The 24,137-nt window shown below is 38.0% G+C and overlaps 1 protein-coding gene across 2 annotated transcripts in view; it reads right to left on the reverse strand.

Annotated features, from left to right (window-relative positions):
• LOC108708617 (disco-interacting protein 2 homolog B) overlaps nt 1-24,137 on the reverse strand; it is a 126,380-nt gene that overhangs the window by 9,327 nt on the left and 92,916 nt on the right. The window contains exons 10-33 of one of the 2 annotated variants that reach the window (XM_041582566.1): nt 20,942-21,034; nt 17,894-18,017; nt 16,855-16,964; nt 16,116-16,218; nt 15,052-15,116; nt 14,119-14,212; nt 12,845-12,964; nt 11,829-11,943; nt 11,289-11,428; nt 10,379-10,515; nt 9,478-9,558; nt 9,125-9,252; nt 8,687-8,801; nt 7,942-8,143; nt 7,645-7,754; nt 7,479-7,559; nt 7,210-7,333; nt 5,804-5,925; nt 4,777-4,888; nt 3,586-3,695; nt 3,352-3,482; nt 2,794-2,962; nt 1,140-1,310; nt 872-933 (exon numbers count right to left, since the gene is read on the reverse strand). In XM_041582566.1, coding sequence (XP_041438500.1) covers nt 872-933; nt 1,140-1,310; nt 2,794-2,962; nt 3,352-3,482; nt 3,586-3,695; nt 4,777-4,888; nt 5,804-5,925; nt 7,210-7,333; nt 7,479-7,559; nt 7,645-7,754; nt 7,942-8,143; nt 8,687-8,801; nt 9,125-9,252; nt 9,478-9,558; nt 10,379-10,515; nt 11,289-11,428; nt 11,829-11,943; nt 12,845-12,964; nt 14,119-14,212; nt 15,052-15,116; nt 16,116-16,218; nt 16,855-16,964; nt 17,894-18,017; nt 20,942-21,034 — 2,819 coding nt within the window. Of the gene's footprint in view, nt 1-871; nt 934-1,139; nt 1,311-2,793; nt 2,963-3,351; nt 3,483-3,585; nt 3,696-4,776; nt 4,889-5,803; nt 5,926-7,209; nt 7,334-7,478; nt 7,560-7,644; nt 7,755-7,941; nt 8,144-8,686; nt 8,802-9,124; nt 9,253-9,477; nt 9,559-10,378; nt 10,516-11,288; nt 11,429-11,828; nt 11,944-12,844; nt 12,965-14,118; nt 14,213-15,051; nt 15,117-16,115; nt 16,219-16,854; nt 16,965-17,893; nt 18,018-20,923; nt 21,035-24,137 lie in introns of both variants that reach the window. The other variant, XM_018247507.2, reaches the window with a different exon arrangement.

The following is a 24,137-nucleotide window of genomic DNA, read 5'->3' on the forward strand; positions in this document are numbered from 1 at the left end:
AAATGGATTTCAGTGCAGAATTCTGCTGGAGCAGCACTATTAACTGATTCATTTTGAAACATTTTTTTTTCCCATGACAGTATCCCTTTAAACACTTGTTTTTTGATTACCAGTTCAGGGCAACACTACATGATATTTCCATTACTTTAAACAGATAACATCAAGTTTTTTGGTGTTACTGTTCCTTTAAGCACAGGTCTCCCTTGTGCTCCAGAGTGCTGCATTAGCAACTTGCACCAGATACACTAACAAAAGTGCAAGTGGTGCAGAGAGCAATTGCACAATAGCAGTGAATACAGCAAAAATAAAAAATGCAGCCTCCTTACTGGCAGCCACAGTTACTGGTTTAACAAAGCAGCAGCAGAAAACCCAGACAGAGCTGGAGCAGATGCTGCAAAGTTTATTACAGGACACAATAAGAGAATTTTCGGTTGAACTTCCTATTAAAAGGATACATCTGTTTACCAAAATAAATGAGGGTGACATATTATTAGAAATACAATATGCATATGATTGGCATGAGATTAGTCAACTACTGAAGGGTTTAACAACAGAGCTGTCTGAGTCTGCCAAAATCACTACATCTTTATCCTCTAGCACCAAGGTCATAACAGGATTCAGTCCCTGCCGTTTGTTACACAGTCAGAAATAGCAAGAATCTCTGCAACAGATGAGCCAGCTTTAACATTAGCTCTTTGACATCCCGGGATTTATCAGTGATATTACAGAATAACTAGGCTAGACTCTTCTTTTGGTCATATGAATGCAGATTTGCGTAGATACAGAGCTCTTTCTGATTAATGCTTGCATCCATATCTTTATATCATTCATATTAAACATTTAGCAGTGTTCATAGCAGTGATCATAGTACCTGTCATGCCGGAGGGATTTCAGATCCACATAAACAGTTGTAGGATCTGGCCCTGAGGTTCCCTGCGGATGATATAAGAAGGAAAAAATTGTTACATGATATCTCATCTTAAAGGAATTGCTCAGTATAAGAATAAAAACTGGGTAAATAGATAGACTGTGCAAAATAAAAAATGTATCTAATATAGTTACAGTAGCTGGAAACAGGTGCTTTATTATACCATGTGACCACGCAGATGGGAAACATGGGAATGTTTTATTTTTCTTACCTGCAAGCATATAGCTGTGTTAACTCTGGATCCAAAGGTTGTGCTCACAGCACGGGGAGACAGTCCAAGGTCTTTGAAGAGTTTTGAAAAGGAATACGTTAAAGCAACCCTCGGACGTTCTTCTGCCACCACCACACAGGTCCGTACATAGGACAGATTAATGCCTTTGGTCTAAACAATACAGAAGAGATTGTTTCCATTGGTTTGGTTACTCTTTGAGCACATGTGAGACTTCATACTGAATATCATGCAGAGGCAATTCCACAGAGCGACAAACAGCAATCATTTAGGGTTTTATGTATTAGTATGAGTGCTATAGCTTTTTTATTGGTTTAGAGCAGTTATCCCCAACCAGTAGCTCACGAGCAACAAGTTGCTCACCAACCCCATGGATGTTGCTCCCAGTGGCCTCAAAGCAGGAGCTTATTTTTGATTTCCCAACTTGGAGGCAAGTTTAAATTGCATAAAAACCAGGTGTACTGCCAAACAGACTCTCCTGTAGGCTACAAGTCCACATGGGGCTACCAAATAGCCAATCACAGACCTTATTTGGCACCAACAAGAACTTTTTTCATGCTTGTGTTGCTCCTCAACTCTTTATACATTTGAATGTGGCTCACGGATAAAACGGTTGGGGACCCCTGGTTTAGAGTAACATTTGTAGACTCTGGGACAGAACCTCTAGCTACAGTGACATTTAAAGGAACAGAATAAGAAGAATAGTTTCACATCTATATCTTTCTTGTCACCAACAGAATTGTCTTAAGGATCAGGGTGTCATTTATTTCTGTTTTGGCTGGAAATGTTGTAATTTAAATACTGAACATAATGTCCCCACCAAGAGATTCAGCACCCCTATAACAGTAATGGTCCATGCCTTCAAAGCTGTACACAGCAGCTCTCCATCCTGGATCATGGTATGTAATCATTTAGAATGAACACACACAGAGCTACTGGTAGCAGCTACTTTTTGTGGCTATAAAATGACAAAAATACCCTGCCATAGACAATACTGAGAATTGTCTCTGCTAAAACACATGTAGTGTCTTAGCAAAGCCAATTATAACTATTGTCTATTTCATAGACGTGACAAGTAGTTGCTACACGTAGCTCTGTGTGTATAATAGAGTGGAATATAAATAGAAGAGGTCCTGATAGAAAAATGAGTAATGAAAAATAGCAATAAATTTGTAGTCTTACAGAGCATTTGTTTTTTAGATGGGGTCATTAACATAGTAAAAGTTAACTTAAAGGTGACCCACCCTTTTAACGGTATAGGGCTAATGCACTGGTTTCTATTTACTAACTAAGCAATAGGAATCTGAATGAATTACCAATCAGTCTTGCACTGTAAATATATTCTGTACTGTATATAGTGCATAGGTCCCTATGCTCAGGTAAGTGAAAGCAGCTCAGAGCATGTGCTGTAAGTCAATGGAAAAGAAAATGGGGAACTATAAAATGGGGAGCTACAGAGGAGGCATCTTCAGAGGCACCGATCCTCATTAGTACAGGGCTGTGATGACCTTGGGCTGGTATGGTGGAATTTGTCTAGACTAATGCTTTGTTTTACTTTTAGACTAATGCTTTGATTAACATATAGTTCTGCTTTACAGCAAAATGTTGAAGCATTTAGTTGTTTCTATTGTCTTACCTTCAGCACCTCAATCTGGTTCCCCAGTCCCTTTGAGCACATCTCCATAACCGAATAAGAACAGAACGTGTCCCTAATTTTATACTGACTCACAGCAGAGAGCCACAAGCATAAGTTGGATTCCAACTCCATAGGAGGAATTAATATAGACTGATGACCAGAATAAACACTGCAAGACAAAGTCAGGGTAATGAATTAATGGCAAGTAGTACATACAGAAATGAAATCATGAAATCATTGCATTATATGCCTGCACACAAACTGATAAGAAAGGAGGCCATACATGGGCCGATAAAAGCTGCCTACTCTGCCTGATGATTGGCCGTGTATAGAGCCCACGGATGGACCTGCAGCTCAATATCACCCAACTCAAGGTGGGCATATCAGAGAAGGATCCAATCATTTTTCTGACCTTGCAATCTAGGTGTATGGCCTTGTACAAATATCAGTCATGATGAGCAGTGATCATTCGTCAACATTTCCATCTGCATTATGGAGGTTGCATAGTCTTATTTGAATTTAATACAATTACCCTTTTTTTAAACATAACATACTCACCTACAAAGGCACCAAAGTACAAAGCCAAGCCCACAATAAGGATCAAGACAAATGGCGATCTGGCGAGTAGAGTACAGCTCACACTGCAGTTTTATGGACCGGCAAAGTGCACTTACTGATCCATGAGACATCTGAAACACAGAAATTACTGTTTAATGTAGAGGCCAAATATGTGCAAGTGTATGTGAGTATGAGAATGAGGCAACTGTACGAGACCCTATACATGATACTGACCTTAACCCCTGTAAGCATGCCAGTCGTGCTCACACTAAAATCCAGATAAGCCAGCATTTCAGGTGTAGGTGGTTTATACAGCTGTGGCACCCGCTTCCTGGGCAAATCATCTGAAAGGACATTATATTATAACCTATAGACCAGTTGCTGCAGCTTAAAAATATTAACAACCCTAATAAATAAAGAAATACTGAGCCCATACTGAGATGGTGTGGGACATGTATTGAATAGCCAAGAGTGTTCAACTTTGGGGCCATTTGGCACATGGCCAGTAGCCAGTTTATCATTGCAAATCTTCAGGACTTACATGTATGTGTGGCATGATCGGATCACTTTAAAGTTCTTGAGACTGCTGTCCTATATTTTCAGAAGCTACTTTCCAAACACTGTGCATCTCCTATCGATATGAAGATTTTCAAGAAGTATCTATAAACATTTTGGTGGACTTAATATGCTACATCCAAACTATCACTCATAGGATATAGTGCTGAGAGACTAATGCCTTCTAATTATTATAACAAAACTTTTTTTTATCACTAATGCTTAATATGGTGAAACACTTTGTCTTTTAATAAGATGCAACTATATAAGTTATTTATTAATAAGGTATAATCTTATTGTCGACATTTTTAAAGTACCTTTTAGTATTTTGGATGTAGCAATTTGTATATAACTATAGGAGGGTCCCGTTCTCTTTCTAGTATTACCAATGGTATTTAAATGTGTTTTTAATTGAATATTTGTTGGCATGGTTGTGAATAAATATTGCCATTTTATACATGTTTATGATAATTATTGTACTGCATTACTAATCGGTCTACTAGGGGTTAAGTCCTAAATTAATCTATGATTAAGATAAGCTTAAAAATATTAATTTCCTCTCTGTCTAAAATTTGAACTTCCTTACAGGTCCCACACCTTTATGTCAATGCTGTACTTGTTCTAATAACTCCTAAAAGAATTATATTTACTGACCATGGTATTTGTGGCAATCTGATTAATCTGGTTAACAGAACCCCGCACCCAGAGTAATGCATCCTAGTCAGGTGCATGTCCTGCCTTCCCTTAGTTTCAGCCCTGACCTTATGTGCTAAATGTCTAGATGAAGTAGCTTGTCCTGTATGAGCAGGTTATTTTTGAAATCAGAAATATAATTTTTCAGCATTGTATAGAGAAGGAATCAAAACATACCAGTGTCGATGATTGTTGGCCACGTTTTCACATCCACGGCTGCTGCTGCTTCTTTGGACTTGAGCAATTTCAGCAATGTCTGTGTTGTGAGAATGCAGGCAGCTTTGCTGACCTACAATAAGAAGAAGAAATGTTTCATAGGTGGGAAGGATAGAAAAGTAACCTCAGCAACACAAGTCCAAGAATAGAAAAGATGAAACGATCACTATGGCAAAACAGCCATAAATTTGGCAGAACATGTGTAAAATAAATAAAACCTTAATGGGGTAGATCACCTTTAATTTATCTTGTACTATGCTATAGAATGCCATATTCTTATTCAATTGTTGAAATAGTTTTCAGGTTATGTTCCTTCCTCCTCTCCTTCTTTCCAGCTTTCAATTGGGGGTCACTGACCCTAGCAACCAAACATGATACAGGCTACAATTTCATTATTACTTTGTATTACTTTCTATTCTCTCCATTTTCCTCTGCTCTTCATCTTTCATCCTCTCATTCAAACCACTGACTGGTCGCTAGAGTAAATTGGACCCTAACAACCAGATAGCGGCTGAAATTCCAAACTGGAGATTTGCTGAACTGAAAATATTGCATCCAAAAAAAAAATAATTTAAAAATAATAATTATAAAACTAATAATTTAAAAATAGTTAACATACAACTGCAAATTGTTTCAGTACCTTAATCTATTTTATCATGTGTATTAATTTCTTTACTTGGGTGGAGCGAAGTTGCCGTGCTCGGAGCATAGATGCTCTATTACCCATTCTATATTGTCTTTAATCTATTTTAAAGGTAAACTACCCATTTAAAGGACCTGCTGATTATTGCACAGAATAAAGTGTTTTTATTTTTATTTACTCTACTGTAACTGAAATAGGGAGGCTGTAGCCCTAATGACATTCTATCATTATTCCCCTAATACTATTCTTCATCTATCAATCTTTCAGTCTTAGTACTCAGGATTTTCTTTATGGTTTCCCAACCCAATGGATGACATAAATAAATAAACAAGGTTTGTGACTTACATCTACAATCATTCGTACTGTAGGTAAGGTGGCAGTGAGGTTCTGTGCGTGAGGCGGACGGACAGTTACAGGAATGCAGCCGGCGTACAGACAGCCATAGAATGCAGCTATCAACTCAATTCCTGGAAATCAATAGATGAACAGGAGCAATGAGAGAGCAGAAGATGGGCAATGGCTAGATGCCACATAGTGCTTGAGTGATAATACAGCTGTGGTTAAACCATTTGCCTAAATGGATGTTTAGATAAACTGTAGTTGTAGTTGGGTATATTGCCCACATATGCAAAGTGAAGCACATTCCATGCCACTATCTCTTGTAGCCCAGCAACAGTCACAAAGAACTTGTTTGTGCCGCCAGCATTTTCCAGGAGACCTTAGGGTGCTACAAGGAGTTTCCCATATAGTAAATAGTTTTACAATCTCAGTGAAACATACACTATCTTATAAGGAAAAACTAGGCAAACTAACTTTAAAGAACAGACATTATGCCTAATATGCCTTTAAACTCTTACATGGATTAATTCAAAAATAATTGCAAGAGACCCATGGATAGTAAATACAGTAGCAAAAATAATTACAAGAGTCAAAGAGAATTATTAGGACATGTTTAGCCTAATGCGTTTCGTGCCAACTGGGCACTTACTCATAGGTTAAGGGCAAGGTCACATGTGGCCTTTTTTCATGTTTAAATGCGTGGTCGAGCGTAAATAAGCCAATGAAACCACACACATGATAATATGCGTTTTTTAGCCTGTAGTTTTCTTTTCTTAATACTGTTGTCTTGTGGCTGATGTTGGCCCCGTGGGAATTGCTATAATGCGTATTCCATTATTTTCAATAGGACTTCATTTTGTACGTATTTACGTTCAACATACATTCAAAAAAAAAAGCCACTTGTGCCCTTGTCCTTGCCCAGTTGGCACGAAACGCGTTAGGCTAAACATGTCCTAACAAATATCTTCAATTTTTATAATTATTTTTGCTACTGTATTTACTATCCATGGGTCTCTTTCAATTATTAATTAACTGGGGTTTGACCACAAAACCATATGGGGATATTTACATCTCCTGTAACTTAATATATATATATATATATATACTTTTTTCTTTAAAATCAGATATCCACACCATCTGTGTTTATTAACTTGATTCGCTAGGCACTCATTACAGCTGCTCCCCCTGTCTTACACCCACTGGTGATGCTTTATATCCCCTTACCACAGTGCCATTGGTGGACTTATGGAAAATACTATAATTTCTCATTGATTTACAGATCATGAACATCAAGTCCACCATCTCTATTTCTATACTGGACACAGTATTACACGGCTGCCACTGGTATAAAGATGACCTGACAGGATGATGTGTGGAAAGCGGCAATTCAATCATAGAGAAATGTGACTCACCGGGAGGAAAAAGTAGCACCACGTTATCGCCGGCATTGAGATGACCTTTATCACATAGGGCAGCTGCTATTCTTTCTGCTCTTTTGTGTAGTTGTAAACATGTGGCATTGCAAATTGCCGTTCCCTAGACACAATTAAATAATGATTAACTTTTATAATGACTATATCTTCCACCTTAAAAAAAACAAGTATTTGGGCTTAAGCCCTTTCCTGTTCTTTTATGTTAAGAAAATGAGAAAGTAAAACTGTAATGGAACACATTAGTGTACCTTGGCATTGAGGAGGATAAAAAGAACGTGCTCGGGAGTGGTTTGTGCTCGCCACTGTAAGAATTCCGTCAGATATTGGTGCTGTCGGAACAACCAAGAGCAGGTTAATGGAGTGTGCAGTCTGACACACATTATTGAATGCATTTTACCAAAGTAAAATGTTTACCTTTTTCACCAAATCGTTTTCTTCTATTTGTCCCAAATCTCTTCCGGAGGCCTGAGCAATTCTTTTTCCAGCGACCAGATTACCCACCATGACAGATGCTGGCCCAACGCCTTCATTTATAAAAAATATATGATACAAACACTATTATTATTAACGTGTATTTATAAAGCGGCAACATATTCTGCAACTCTGTACAATAAATAAACCTTCACATCTGTAACTAGTGCAAACCTTCCCTCCTTTGGGTCTGACATGTCCCAATTTACCGCTACCAACAATAAACAGATGTGGCATTACCTGGCTGCTTTTGCCTTGGTTTTGGCAAGTTGGTTACACATGTGTGAGGACTCATGAGTATGTTACACGGGTGCAATCTGCCCTCCAAGAAGTGTTGTTTTGTTTGAGATATATGGATTCCTCCCAGTGGAGTTTTTGGCAACGTATTGGCTGGAACCAGGGCAAGACAGTAAACCCCCACTTGGTGGATACTATCAATGGCCTGAAAGAAAAAGCAAGGTTTTAAGTTCATTTCTTTGAGATGAACTCCGTCTACAAGACTCATTTACCTCAAGAGCATCATGTATAGGTTATAAACATATTTGCCTTCTACTGAAAGCCACACACACATATGGATTTATATCAGTTAACTTTCTGTATGAATTCCTTTTTTAAGTAGCCAAGCTACATCCCATTTCTTTTGCTTAACCCATGCCCAGTGAATTACTGGCACACAACACAGGCTATATTTTGCATTGTGATTGAAGTCTTTACACAATGCTGGCACAGGATAAATATGGCACCTGTACAAGGAGGAGCAAAGTGGCGCAAGCTAAAGGAAACCCTATTTCAGCATCCAAGCGAGTACTGCAATTGAAAACAATAGGATGTGTGCCAATCACCACCCTGGCACCTGCCCTTCAACAGACTCAGTGCAATGGGAGTAGCGCTACAGAACACTAACTGGTCAGTTGGCCCAAGCCTCATCCATTTACGGCCTGAATAAGTCCAAATGTACTTGTGACAGTTTATAACACATTCATACCTGTAAAACACGGCTCATCCACTGGAAGGAATCTTCCTCAGAAGCATCAGGACGCTGTTCCGCCACCACCACAATCCGCTCGTCATAAAATACTGTGACTGAAAACACAGCAATCCTGCAAGCATATACCCCAAAGCAATGAGTCTTGTGTATTTGGGTCAGTAATACAAAAGCACATAAATTATCCAGCATTCAATATAAACACATGTAATGAAGGCGCCATGGTGATTACTATACATGAGTTCTACTGTATTCTGATCAAACAAATTCTAAGAGGGCAGTGTTTTGAATCTAGTCTGGCAGATGAAGCTCTACATTTAGTCACATTGACATATATTTTGCATTTGTTTCTTCCCACTTTCACAGCACTTTAATATCTTTCTTGTTGCTGCTCCATGCATATAAAACTCTGAGTGCATATTTCATATAAATATTTACCTTCCTCTGTACAAGGTTTTAAAAGATTCCACGGCCAGTGCAGTAGCCACAATATCATCAGCATTGTGTCGCCTCCCGCTCACCATCACTGTGCCATCCATCTTTCCCACCACAAACACTAAACTGCCCTAAAAAAAAAAATTCAACTAAAATCAGGTCAAAGACCAACAGATTTATTGTTTCACAGCTCAGGGTATGACCATACTTAAATTCTAGCATTACAATGCAGTAAATATGATTACGATCAATAGAACAATTAAAGTTCATAGATTTTAGTAAAATGAAATGTTCTGTCTGTCTACTTCCTTTATTGTTTCACCCTGTAAATGAACAGCAGGCAGTGTTATACTTACCGGCCCCACAAATCCAAGTAGCCCAGTTCTGATGAAGGGTGTTTCTCCTATAGAAGCGCCAGAAGCATTAACTGGTAAGACCTAAAAGAAATGACAAAAAAAAAAAGTCAAGATAAAACTAACAACAAGTGTATGTTGGACTGCAGCAAATCACATGCAAGCATGAACCCAACAACTGTCTGAAAGTCTCATGTTCTTCAGATGGTAGCAAAGGTAAACAAGCTGTTCATATTTTGTTTTACTTTTGAAGAATTCAGTAACGCCATAAAGCGAAAATATTTTATTGAAAAGAAAAAGGTTATATCTATTTGTACAGCACCTGCAATTAAAAGATTTCTTGGCAAGAACAGTCCTATTTTATTTAAAAGAGGTTTTCAGCCTCTATCCCATGGGGCGTTTTAACTGCCGCTGTCAATACCTACCATAGCGGAGACTAAGAGAGCAAAGACCCAAATAGTTCAGAAACTAAGCCGACAACAACACAAACAAGTGTACAGTTGGGTCTGACACAGGAGCAAAAACCCATGAGCCTCTATCCACCTGACTGTGCTCAAGACCAACATGACTTCTATTTCCACCAATCAATAGAGCATGGCTGGATGTAACAGATGGCCTGTCAGATGAAAGGCAAACAAAGACCCTAGAATGTATTTTCCCAAGCAAATTCTGGAGAGGCACACCTGTTTATGGGATTAAACTATAAGCTCCTTACATTTATAGCCAGTAAAATTCCTGCAGTGACAATGTATTTAGCTGCTAATGTGATTAACTCCATAGCCACAAAGAGAAAAAAGGTATGAGTTTTTTGATACTGCTTGATATAAACACATATATTATCACTGCCCATCAATCTAAACACAGAGCTCCATCTACAAGCTAAATGCACAGTGTAAGTACATACCTCAAATGTGTTCTTTGTTAATCCTGCCAGGCCATAGTACATTGTGCCTCCTCCTTTACAGCTCACACAGATTTCTCCTATCTCATCCGTTTTGCACAGCTGGGGCACACCTTCTGGTTTCACAGTGCACATTACACCTTCAGGAAATGTTATAATGCTGTTTTATTGTGTTAACATGACCCTTCTCTAAAGCTAGAACCCGAAAGCCCCTCTGTATAATGAATGCCAGTAAAACCACCACAAGACTTTTAATCAAAAAAATGAAATATGGGGCATACAATTTGGCCAGGCATTTTGGATATATGTATCAATTCAAAATATGGAATTTCTTCTTAAGCAACAGATGATCTTCCTGGATTCAATATTAATAAATAGAAAATGTTAGTGTCACGGGGGGCAGATTTATCAAAGGTTGGATTTCAAAGTTATATGAATTTTTTTTATCTCAGATAAATTCGAACTCACAACTCGAAAGGGAGGTTATTTTGAAAAAACTTGAAGGTCCAATATTCGATCAAATATGAACGACCCAAACATTTGAATCAAATTCAAATCGAGTTTTCCTCCGAAAAAAAACTTTGAATGTCAGGAAGGCAATTAACATCCTCAAATGGTGATGGAACCTCTGCCATTGACTTGTAAATGAACTCGGCAGGTTTTAGGTGGCGAATATTCAAATTAGAACTGTTTCCAGGGTCAAGATGTGATAAATCTCACATTTGAATTCAAAATCGAGTAGGTGAATTAAAATTCGAATTTGTGAATTTTGACCAAAAAATTTATTTGAAAATTCCAAATTTGAATTTACCATTCGAACCTTAATAAATCTGCCCCTAAGTGTATGATTTGTTGATATAATTCAGCTGTTCTTCATGATAGTTTCATTGCAACGTTGTGTTGATCTACTTACTTCCTGGCATAACATGACCAACGTCCTGGACTGTCAGTGCTGAATTCTTGTCCTCTGTGTTAACCCTGATCACGCCATAACTTAAACCATTCATAGATAAAATAGCTCTTCCAGGCAGGGGGGCACCAGGTACTCCAGGCCTTAATAAATTTGGGACATCATTTATTATTATCTCTTTATCAGTTTGCTCAGTTTACACATTTTAAGAATCTTAGACAACTTTTAGTGTATCCCTTTGCCTAGATCTATGCTACATTTTACTATACATTTATAGCTAGGATCAGATCGGGGTTAATCCTAGTTGTAAAAAGAATGTATATAACTGAATGTATTTCCCTTTAACCCATTTATAACCATGCTCTGTAGAATCTTGTGCGACTTATGATACATCCTTTAAATCAGATTTCAGCATAATGTGTTATTATCGACATGCAGGTTGGTGGAACAGATTGCCAATTCATGAATAAAGAATTTAAGTAATTTTACTTTGATAAAGTGATGTATATTTACTGTGAAGCAGTTTCTTGCTGACCACTTTACCTTCTAATGGCGACGGTCATAGCTTCTGGAGAAGTTGCACATGGACAGATGACCTCCGGCTTTAGGCCATGGTTCTGAAATAAACTCAGGAATGCATCACACGAGGAAACCGACCCTGTAGGAAACAAGCATTACATATAGGAAGAAAGCAACCATGTAAGCAATATCCATCTAAAAACAGCTTATGTTAACACCAGAGTATAACAAGGGGAAGCAGAGGTTCTTCAACATGCTGTCATGTTTACTTATTGCTGCATCAGGTTCCACTGTACATCAAAGCAGTGAAATGCAGATGGAGTTGGGCAGTAATAGATTGCGTGCATTTCCAGATAAAGAAAGGGTAATCAACATGCACAACACTTTGTAAGATAAGAAATTTGCCAGAGTTAAAATTATTAGAACAACATTCACGGCTTCTGGCACAGACCTTGCACAAATCAGCACTTTTCATTATAAGTTACTGGTGTCCTTGCACTTGGAAAGTGCCAAAAAGCCCTAGCAGTCTGTTTGCCTGACACCTCGAAGGTGGCAGTAGTTCATGGGCTCACAAAGCTGCCTCTTCGCATATCAAAACACTGTTTTGACACTGCGCTGGAATTGACGACATCCTGAGATTTTCAGCGCATCTGGATTAGATTATGTTAAATTGCATGCGTTTTAATGCATCAGCCACAATTCTGGCAGGGCCACCTCTCACGTATATATTTTTTCTTTTTTTTCTCATCTTTTAATGTTGACCTGTGAGTGCAGATTATAAAATATCATATTACACCGGTGTACACCAGAGTACACCAGAGAACTATATAAGTAATATGACGTTTTATCGTGCACATTGGATACACTGTAATGCAGAATAAACAATATCTGGAGTGCGGGTACATCTTGCTGATATATATATATATATATATATATTTTTTTTTTTTCATATATATTATTATTTATACACACACACACGCCATTATTTTATCTTTACTGTTCATTAATTGTCCTGGCACATAACACAGCATGAAACTTACAAGGATTAGCTCCATCTGTGACAATGAGCATACGGAGAGAGGCCAGACTGATATCCTTTTGGTCTCGGTGGGCTATCATGGCCCAGTGCAAGTCCCGGCACTTCACTACAGCAACTCTGGCTGCCAGGAAAGAAAGAACAAAGAGTTTGCTTTCTATATTATTATACAAAGCTCAGCAGGGATAAGACAAAGTAAAACACAAAAATGAACATTCATTATAGACTCCTCATGAGGATACCAAATGGTTAGTGTGTGCCTGGTTTGTATAAAGTGTACAAGCATGAAAATGTGTTTAATAATATTGCATCCGCTGGCGGTGTATCCATAATGGCCTTAAAGAGACTTTGCATCATGTAAACAATTAGCATTATTAGTATTCCTTTTTCTAAAGCATGTCTACCTTCTGGCAACAGCCTGCCTAATATTAAGATATTAAGAGAATTTTTAGGCTCTTGAGTTACACCAAAGATGCCGACACAGTCTCTTTAACTAACTAGAAACAGACAAACATAAACCTCCAAATTACCCTGCTCTTTATTACTCTGCACTTCTCATCGGAAAATAGCAATACTATTTACAGTAGTCATCTCAAGATAATCTGGAGACAACCCAATGCAAATGAAAACATACAATATCCCATGTACGGTACCAAGAATTCAGACGGCACTCCGGTAAAAGCAAGGCAGATTTATTGCAGTATTTACTGCAGATTCACTGCAATAAACATTCCTTTTACCGGAGTGTCGTCTGAATTCTTGGTACCATATATTGTGTGCATTGGGGATGCTGTGGACAGAGCACCCGGGAGGAAGCTTGGGAGCAGTCACTTGAGATTGTGGGCTTGGAGCGGCCCCCTTGATTAGAGTGAAGTACCTAAGTACGTCTCTCACTGAGCTTTTAAATAGAGATGAACTATTCAAACACAGTGTGGGTTTCCCCAGGCCATTTATGTTCTTGCATATATATATATTTATATATATATATATATATATATATATATATATATATATATATATATATATATATATATATATATATATATATATATATAGCAAGTATGCATATGTGCAACTGTGTATAGCTACTGCCACTGTAATATTGGTCTAAATCATATGTGTTATCTATGCTTGTGTCTATAACACATGTTTACCCAAAACTGATATTGCATATACCAGTACACGTCTGTTCAAGTGTATGTACAGTATATGAATTCATGTGTCTGCATGTAATGCAGTGAAGATTTTTTGATGAACTGTGATGACAAGATCTGTTACCTTTAATGGCATGCACCCTCTGCACCCAGGATAATGGACATGCTTTCATCACCGAGTACGGCACACTGATTGTATGCATTTTGTTCACTACATTCTGAAAGAGAAAAATGCACATATAAAAATATACTCAACTTCCTATTATATTCTGTGTTTTGACAAGTCAATACTGTCCTTCCTATCAAAGCTATATCACCAATGACTTTATTGGTATATACAAATGGATGTAATAGGATGAAGTGTTCTTGCTTAAGTTACTGAAGCACTTTTTTGCTCTCAGGCCACCTCGTCAAATACTTAATGTTCTGGATGCAATCATGCCATAGAGCATGAAAGCCATGTATTGCCCATTCTCTGCCTAATTTGCACACACAACCCTCTGGTACCTGCACGCTGGCTTTAAACACACACGATGCAGAATCTGTTAAAATGGGAAGACCAGGAAAACCTATTGAAGTGGCTACTCACAGTAAAAGCCTCCATTCTATGAGTTTGTAGAAAAGCAGAAAAGAGACTGGTCATAAGAAAATTTTAGTTAAGTTACTCCAGTTACTCATCCTTTTATCTACATAATGTTCAGGGTTCAAATGGGTATTTTTTTGGATAAAAAAATACATTTATTTCAGCTCCTATAAGATTGCTCCAAAACATTTTTATGAAATACTCCTTAACGCAATGCTTACACAAGAAGCTCATACCTTCTGCAGATGCCTATAACATAACTGGTCATTAAGAAAAAAGCTAATTGGGAAAAGCCAATTTTCCTTCCATACAGAACATAGTAATGATGAGCCAGGAACTGCTGAAACGCCATTTCAGAGCAGTATTGCATTCAGTGAAGAATGATGCTCATGCTCTCCATTAGAAAATGTACAGCTCTGGTAAAAGAAGATAATTTGGGAGATTTCCTCTTTACCATGTTATTCAGAAGCTTACCGTTAATAAACCATGCCACAGCCCTGCATCCCTCTTGAAGTCCAGGACATTAACAATGTTCTCAGCTGAACAAAGAGGAATCAAATGTGATCATGATATTCATATTAACAATTGAATATGAATTTAAAGCATTTAATATTGGCTTCTATACTCTATGCTAGACACTGAGGCGGCCACAATAGAAAACAAGGAGGCGTATTCAGCAGCTGTCAAAGGCAAACGTACTGGGAACATACTCTGTTTCTATATCTTTCTAGTTTATCCATTATAAACATGATTAACTTCATTATTTCTCATTATTTTACAGGTATGGGACCTATTATGCATAATGGGACATGGGGGTTTTCAGACTAATGTGCAGCACCAGGAAATAAAGCTAATAAAAAAATCTAAACCATTAAAAATGCAATAGGATTAATTTAGTGGATTTATGTTGGGTTTGTTGTATACCAAATATATAGTAGAGTCTTATTATCATAGAGTAATGATAAAAATGTGATAATGTTTGTTTATATGGAACATTATTGGGACTATAGGAACTGCCACATATCTGGATAGCAGGTTTCTGGATAACAACACATCTCATACTTGCAACAAAATGAATGGGCTTTAGCAGTCTTGAAGAATAATTTCTGCAATTATTGTATCATCACCATTATCATCAATGAATTAGTAGAAATTCCAGCCAAATATTGTAAACACAGATATGAAAACCAGCCCACATAGCGGAACATAACAGACCAAATGAAACTGATAGAGATCTAACTTATAACAGTTACATTTCTTTCAGTGCCACTTCTGTTTTTAAATATGAGCTAAAACCCCCAGCAACTTTCTGGAGACATGTGCTAAACCTTCCCCATGTTTTGGGAAGCCAGGGATTCCTAAACAATTCCACTGTGGGTTCCAGTAACATCTGTTTTTGGCGCTGGGACATCCCCATGCATTTGGTCCCCTCTTCAACGGGGGAGTTTCAAGTGAAAATGTACTTAAAGGTTTTAATGCGATAAATGTTCTCAGGATCTGAATGTCACAAAGGAGACTCACTCTTTTTGGGTACTTACCCTCTGTGTAGTTACAGGCCTGCGAGAGTGCCTGGCAATGAGACAGCATGGCTATCCGAGACACAGTCACACCCATCACACTGCCTTCCTTGCTTGTTTTGTACTAATAAAAGAGAAGAGGGCAAAAATCATTTAGGTTACACAGCAGTCATGTCACTATGGGTTGTTGTGTAGTAAGGTCCTACAACCAATAGTAACCAGCTGTCTTTAAAAGGGCCGCTTAGAAATGTTCTTAATACAGGAAAATGACAATGCTATCATATCGCTCTTCACAGGTTATAGGAAAACAGGGAGCTGTTTATGGTCCTGCTCAACAGGTCACACCACAGCATTACTCTTTGTCAAGCCTTGATCCATTCTTGCTTCCTGAAATGGGATTATAAACCAAATTGAAGCCCTAAGGGAGGTGGTAAAGAGCTTGTGGTCAACCTAAAGTGAGCTAATGGCTCGTTTTTAGTAGTACCTTGAAGAATCTTTGGAGATATAAACAAATGGAAACGAAATATACATATTTCCATTAATAAAAAATGAACGTATATTAGCACAATGATGGTCTAGTACAGTCACCATAATAAAATAAACGGTGTTGGTCACAAGATCAGCCCAATCAATGCCTGAGTTTCAATAGTATTTCCCTAAGTCAGAGTATTTCATTTTCAGCAAATTAAAGGAAATATCAGAAATACATTTGCACCAAGTTATAGAAGATTTACCCACATATCTGTGTGGGGGGATTTACCTCAATGTATGCTGGTTCTGTGCCAGCATTGGTGATGTGCGGCTGCCAGTCCTTTGGTGATTTAGACAGGTATCTGGAGTCTGTTACAACCCACTTGAGTTTTGGCCAGCCTAAACAAATACCAAAAGAGAGATTGATACAATATGTAAATATATATACATTAAAACCAAGCATTAACCCCCAAAGTGCCCCTATACTCCCCTATAGCTATTAGACTGGCCTTATTCACTATACACTGAAGCTTCCCCCTGGCACTGGAATATGATGATAGAGGCTGATATTTGATGGAAGGCCAGTCGGTGTTATAAGTGAGTTCAAACTAAATAACTAACATGTACGTAACATAGAGGCACATTTATCGTGGGTCGAATTTCCAATTCATGCAACCCCATAATTCAATAGTCTAATTCGAATTCTTAAAGGGCCAGAGTATGATAAATCTTGAAAATCTAATTTGAATTTTTTCTAACTCCCTAGTCGAATTTGACAGTTTTGACCATAAAAAAAAAATCGAAAATTCTAATTTTCAATTCGTCCTTTATAAATCTGCCCCATAGTGTATGTGTGTGTTTGCAGTAAACTGAACGCAACTTTATGCTGTTTGTACCTATAATGAATAAAAATGCCATAATAAATACATTAAGGGAAATAGAATAGTGATGCATAACTGTAATGCAACCTGCACATTACAGCACAGTAGAAAATCCAGGCTCACACTCATGTTCAGGCCAGGGGCAGCAAACTTAAGGGAATGGTCATTGGTTGACATCTTTGCATCAAGGTTATTAAAATGCCTAAGGTCTCTTGACTCAGTTCAGGTTCAGGTTAGGAAAGGGCAGGCTAGGGGCAACGGGCTCAGAACCAGAAGATTTCATTATAATCATAAGACCATAAGATACAGACATTAACATATAAATGTTTTTTTATTTTCCATATATGCTGTGTCAGGAAAGGGTTAACAGTGGCATGAAATAGTCTCAGTTTAAAAACTGGTACGTTTTTGCAACTATACATATAATATTTATGCTTGTGATCGCACCTTTGAATTGCACAATCTCCCCATTCTGTGTTTTGGGCAGCCCCTTCAAGCAAACCTCAGTAGTAAGAGCAAGCTTAACACCGCAGCTTCCCAGCAGGAATCCAATCTGATGTCCTCCAGCATCCTAGTATGGAAAAAGGAACATAACATGAATAATTAAACGACTAATCCACGCAATCCATTACCTATCTAGGTTTACATTAGGCTGTCATTACTCATGCCAGTCTATCTGTACTAAGCCTGGCAACAAGATGCCATAGACAGCCACTATTTATTGACCCTGTGAGAGGCTCTTGTACTTGAAATACCAGGGCCTGGTTTTTAAATCTCATTTCGGACCTGGCTCTGCACTCTCTGGCCCTTGCTTTCAAATTGCAGCACACCTCCTTTTCAGAACAAAAATGTTCCTTTTGACTGCTGAGGTCTTAATACAGAGGGACTAGAATAAAACTGATAAGAGCAATGGTGTATTAGGACTACCCTGCAGCCCAAATCCCACTGATTGTGATGCATAAATTGACAGTTCCAATTATCACATCATCACTTGTTCACCTTTAAATTAACTTTTAGTATGATGAAGCGAATGATATTCTGAAACCATTTGCAATTGGTTTTCATTTTTTATTATTTGTGGTTTTTGAGTTATTTAGCTTTTTATTCATCAACTCTCCAGTTTGCAATGTCAGCAATATCATTGCTAGGGTCAAAATTAGTATCTAGAAAAAAAGAGCCAGCGCCATAGGCACAGGACCAACAAACAAAATATAGGGCCCTACTTCTGAGCACAAAGTGGGGTTATTTGAAACAATATTGCCCTATATTTTGTTTGTTGGTCCTGTGCCTATGGCGATGGCTCTTTTTTTCTAGATACTGTTTCGGGCTTGAGCGGATACAAGTGCGAGCCGGATAAGGATTGTGAACACAATTGACTTTGGGACTCAAATTTGTTTAGGGTCAAACTGAAATATGATTAGGAGAATGGAAAGATGAGTAATACAAAATAGCAATAACAATATATTTGTAGCCTTACAGAACATTTGTTTTAAGATGGGGTCAGTGAAAGAGTGGAAAGAGTCAGAAGAAAAAGGCAAATAATTCAAAAACTATAAAAAATTAAGTCCAATTGAAAAGTTGCTCAGAATTAGCTATTTTACAATATACTAACAGTGACTTCAAAGTTGAACCACCCCTTTAAGAACAATCAAGTCTTTTTTGGGAACATTAAAGGTTATATATAGTATCATTAGCAAAGTTTGTACTGGTCCTTTGATACATAGCACCAATCATCAGTTTCAATGAATGAAAGCCAAGTTATTGTGGTTTACTGAACTATGAGCACAGTACTATATAATATATTTGGGTTGCACATTTCTCATTGTATTTAACAGTTAATTTCAGCACTGCTACCTTGCAGATCTGGGGTCCTGAGTTCAATCCCAACCTGAGTAACAAGTTGGTATATTCTCCCTGTGTCTTTGTGGGTATTACAGTTTCTTCACACATTGCAAAAACATACGGGCAAGTTGATTGGCTCCTGATAAAATTGACAATCATGTGTCTGAAGGGATCTTCGATTGTAAGCTCAAGTGGGAATGATGGAAGGGCATAATAAAATTTATGAGCAAGCACTGTATAACTATGTGTCTGCACTATATAAATATAGCATAATAATAGTCATTTTTGTATGCAGAATAGATGTATTTGCTGCATCTGAAGAGAGTCTCCAAAGACCATGTACCACCTAGTGGCAGATTACTGACATAACTAGTGAGCTAGTTACAACTAGTTTAACTGCAAACTCAAAGAAAAACTAATTAACTTTGCTTTCCAGTGTATTTAAATGGAATACAAGGAAGGCAAGCCTTGTTTATAATAAGGAAAAATTAGCTTAAAGGAAAACTATACCCCCAAAATGAATACTTAAGCAACAGATAGTTTATATCAAATTGAATGACATATTAAAGAATCTTACCAAACTGGAATATATATTTACATAAATATTGCCCTTTTACATCTCTTGCCTTGATCCACCATTTCGTGACTCTATCTGTGCTGCCTCAGAGATCACCTGACCAGAAATACTACAACACTAACTGTAACAGGAAGAAGTGTGGAAGCAAAAGGCAGAACTCTGTCTGTTAATTGGCTCATGTGACCTTACATGTGGTTTGTATGTGTGCACAGTGAATCTTACGATCTCAGGGGGCGGCCCTTATTTTTTAAAATGGCAATTTTCTATTTATGATTACCCAATGGCACATACTACTAAAAAAGTATATTATTATGATAATGGTTCATTTACATGAAGCAGGGTTTTACACATGAGCTGTTTTACTCAGTATCTTTTAATAGAGACCTACATTGTTTGGGGGGTATAGTTTTCCTTTAATAAACGTAAAAAAATACTAGTATGATTTGCTTTATGTGTTTATTTATTTTTCTAAATATATAATCACTTTAGAAAAAAACGAAATTACATTTGTTTAGATAAAAAAAGTTTAAGCGTTTAGTTATGAGATCAGACCTGTGAGATAAATAGTACTTGGTTTAAAGATGCTTTTCCTATGCTCATAATAAAACCATTGTAAAGCTTTCATTTTTTCTTTATGGCTGGATGGATGTTGGGACTGTATACAGACATTTTCCCTCTCCTGACACCCACAGAATTAGCCAAATGAAAAAAAATTAAGGATAGATAACATGCTCTATATAATAAATTCATATTATGCCTCAGGAGTTTATTGGGAAACTAGAAGGGACAATTTGATTACATATTATGTCCTTTTACAAAACCAGAAATGCCATGACTTCTGTCAATCGACACCCACTCCACCACAGCTAACATTGATTGGAGGATTGAATCAGTGAGGTCTGGTCATCCATGTGACAATGACCTGTATGTAGACATTTATGGAACCATTGGCCTATCATTAATGTACTATTAATTGCTGCATGAACTGTAACAGCGCACAAGAGATCCGTGTGGCTGGGAACTTATCTGTCCAACAGCCTTTGAAACGTCATTGTTACCTTTCTAGTAAGAGGTACCTCAATCGGCACTGGGATCACCTCCGCCAGGAGACAGCCATAAAAAGCAACCATGAACATCACTGGGTCGTTATTGGGGTAAACCAGGGCAACCTGAAAGACATCACCGATAAAAAGATATATGAATGGTATCCAAAAATGGCATTTTAAGTTCAAGCTAAAGTAAATCACATTATACTTATATAACTTAAAGTAAATGACAAAGCTTTGACATGAAGTTCAATAGAGAATCCACTCTTATTCTGTGACCGCAATTTCTCCCCAAGCAGTAAGACTAAATTAATAACCTTACACACATATACATAAAACAAATAAAAGTTATTGGATAGGGGAGAATTGGCTGTGGAATAGGAAAAGAGCTGCTCACCACACTAATGAGTAGGGAAATACAGAATCCTGCACAAAAGATTCAGCCAAATACTGAACCCAACCTGAGCGGTTTATATTCTGATTTTTATATTCCTTAGTTGTTCAATGCTTTAAAATCAAATAGATTTGGCCTGGTACTAAATTGCTTGGATTCCTTTGAACCCAAGATTTGGCGCTTCCTTAGTAATGAGTTACAGAATATTGCTTCACGGTAGTGCACACAGGCTGTACCATGCTGGGAACGGTGCATTTGGCAATGAGAAGTGACATAACTTATGGAGAGCAGTGATTCAGCCAGCAGGATACCCTCTTCCGAGTCAAATGGCCTTTATGACAAGTGCTACAGAGGTACCCAACTTTGACATTGTACATACGAATACTATTCACTAAGCTGAAGAAGGATGAAAGCTACACCTGCTAAATGCAACGAATGAAGGTGGTACTTATGGGCACAAGTAGAAAGATGAGGATTTATGCGACAACTTATCCAAAAGCCATACACCATATTATCAGCTAGTGCCTGATGTTATATACACCATATGGGTCACTTAGTGGCGGATTAATAATACCTGAGAGCCCTAGGCTACACTTTCCACAGAGGCCCCCCTTTCACAGGGCCCCCCAACTGCTGCTGGACCTGGTCTGGTGCCATGCTGCCCCCATGCACAACCGGTACCTGCTTTCTGGCAGGAAGAAAATTAGGCAAGGCGCGTGTCTGTGTGCTGTACATGCTGTGTCTGCCTCGGCGTATGGTGGTGACGTCACTAACGCTTGACAATACTCCGAAGTCGTGTAGAAAGCAGGTACTGCCTGTGCAGGAGGTAAGGGTAAGGAGCAGCACAGCACCGTACTGGGCCCTGCAGCACAGTTAAAAAAGTGTTTTTTAAACAAAAAACTAATTTGAAATAGCCCCATGGGCCCCTGAGCACTGTGGGCCCCTAGGCTATAGCCTAGGTTAGCCTATGCATTAATAGGCCCCTGGGGTCACTTACTGTATAAAGTACAGGGCATTTTGGAGATGAGAGACCTGCACACTATGGACTATTGTTTTTCTTGCACTTTTAATAATTGCAGCAGGTCACTGAGCTCCAAAATAGCTGTATTCATGAGGGATAAAAGTTGTCGCGTGCAGTGGGCAAATTTTTGGACCACGCCCATTTTTGTGACCACCCCCCCTAATTACCATGTTCATTTTACAAAATTTGGCAGGTTATGAAAGTTTGTACATATTTCTGTGTTTTTTTTCAGTTATTACTGTTTTGCTAATAAAGGCGAATTTCACTTTAAGCTGTGAGTCTAACTTTTCCCAAGGGACCTGTTATCTTATATTGCTACAACTACTTATTTGCTTATCTCAAATTTGTTACAAAAGTATCTTATCTGCAGCTGTAGCTGTTCTGGGCTCTCTGCCAAAAGCCAATAAAGTTAGAAACATTGTTTCTTTTTCTGCCCGTTCAGTGCAGAGAAAATTGTGACTTTCCAAAACAAACAAGGGACTGTGGGTTGAGATTTCAAAAGAGGGACAGTTGGGAGGTATGTTATTATAGGGTTGCCGCCCATCAGGTTTTGACCTGGACAGCCTGGTTTTCAGAAGGGCTGCGCAGGTCAAAACTGATTGCCCCATTATCCAAATCAGGAAAACTGGGCACAATTCCCCTAAATTGACACAGAGATCACCACATCATCGCCCCACCCCGTGTTGTCATCACCCCACCCGGCAACATCACAGCCACTTCCCCTATGATGTCATCTCCAAACACCAACCAGGAAAGAGGGTCAGGAAAAGGTGGCAACTCAACCTGATTATCTACTAGAAAAAGCACAGCAATGAGGCAAATGAAAGTCCATTTTTTTGGACCCCTTCTCATGGGCCCCCTGTTCCCCCAGTTCCTCTTCCATAGTTACACCACTGTCTGCAACCAACATTGACTGAAAGAAAACTGAAGTCTTTGTGCTTCTTAGAAGTAAAATAAATAAATAAATTTAAAAAATTACCTAAAAAATATTAAAATCTATTCACCTTCAAACGTATGCAGAAATGTCAGAATTCCCCACTTTGCATGTGAATAAGAAAATATGCCCAGAAACATGTGCCGCACTTAAACCAACTTAATTCATGTCCCTATGTGAGTATCTTAAGTTAAGTGAGATTACATGCATTATTCATCATGGTTTTAATGAATGAAAATGAAACATAATCCACTTAGAGCTCATGAAAATAAGCCATGCGATGCTATGCTCCCGCTGGCCAAATATATATATATAGATGTATATAAGAAAAAATTATACTCATCCAACGGATGTACATGATCAGCGGTGACAGGGCAATAAGAAGACACAGAAGAAAAGACCATGATATTATCATTAAGGATACAATATAAGAACTACAGTATCATTTGGGCAGTGCATTAACATCACCAAGTACAATGGAATAGTCTCCAGAGTCAACATTAATTGTCAAAAAACAGAGGATCATTTAGAAGTTTCGTTTCTCATTTGTTAAGGAAATTATAAGGAAAAAAATCACAACGATATCATATACCTTTATGTGTAAGACTTGGTAATTATCATCTGACAGAAAGTAATTTATTAATGACACCATCTACTTCAGAGTTGCCCAACTCAGGCCCATGGGTTAGAAGGAATTTTTATGGCATTTGTCTGCTGAAAGGTCCTATAGACTTCTTTGTATGGTATCATTATTTTAATATAATTGGCCCTCCAACATAAAGATAAATAATTAGCACATCACTTAAAGGAGAAATCAACCTGTGGGGAAAAAAGCCTACCCCAGGCAGCCCTCCCTCCCTCCTCCCCAAAAGGTTAA

This window comes from Xenopus laevis, chromosome 2L (assembly GCF_017654675.1).
Source record: "Xenopus laevis strain J_2021 chromosome 2L, Xenopus_laevis_v10.1, whole genome shotgun sequence".
NCBI lineage: Eukaryota > Metazoa > Chordata > Amphibia > Anura > Pipidae > Xenopus > Xenopus laevis.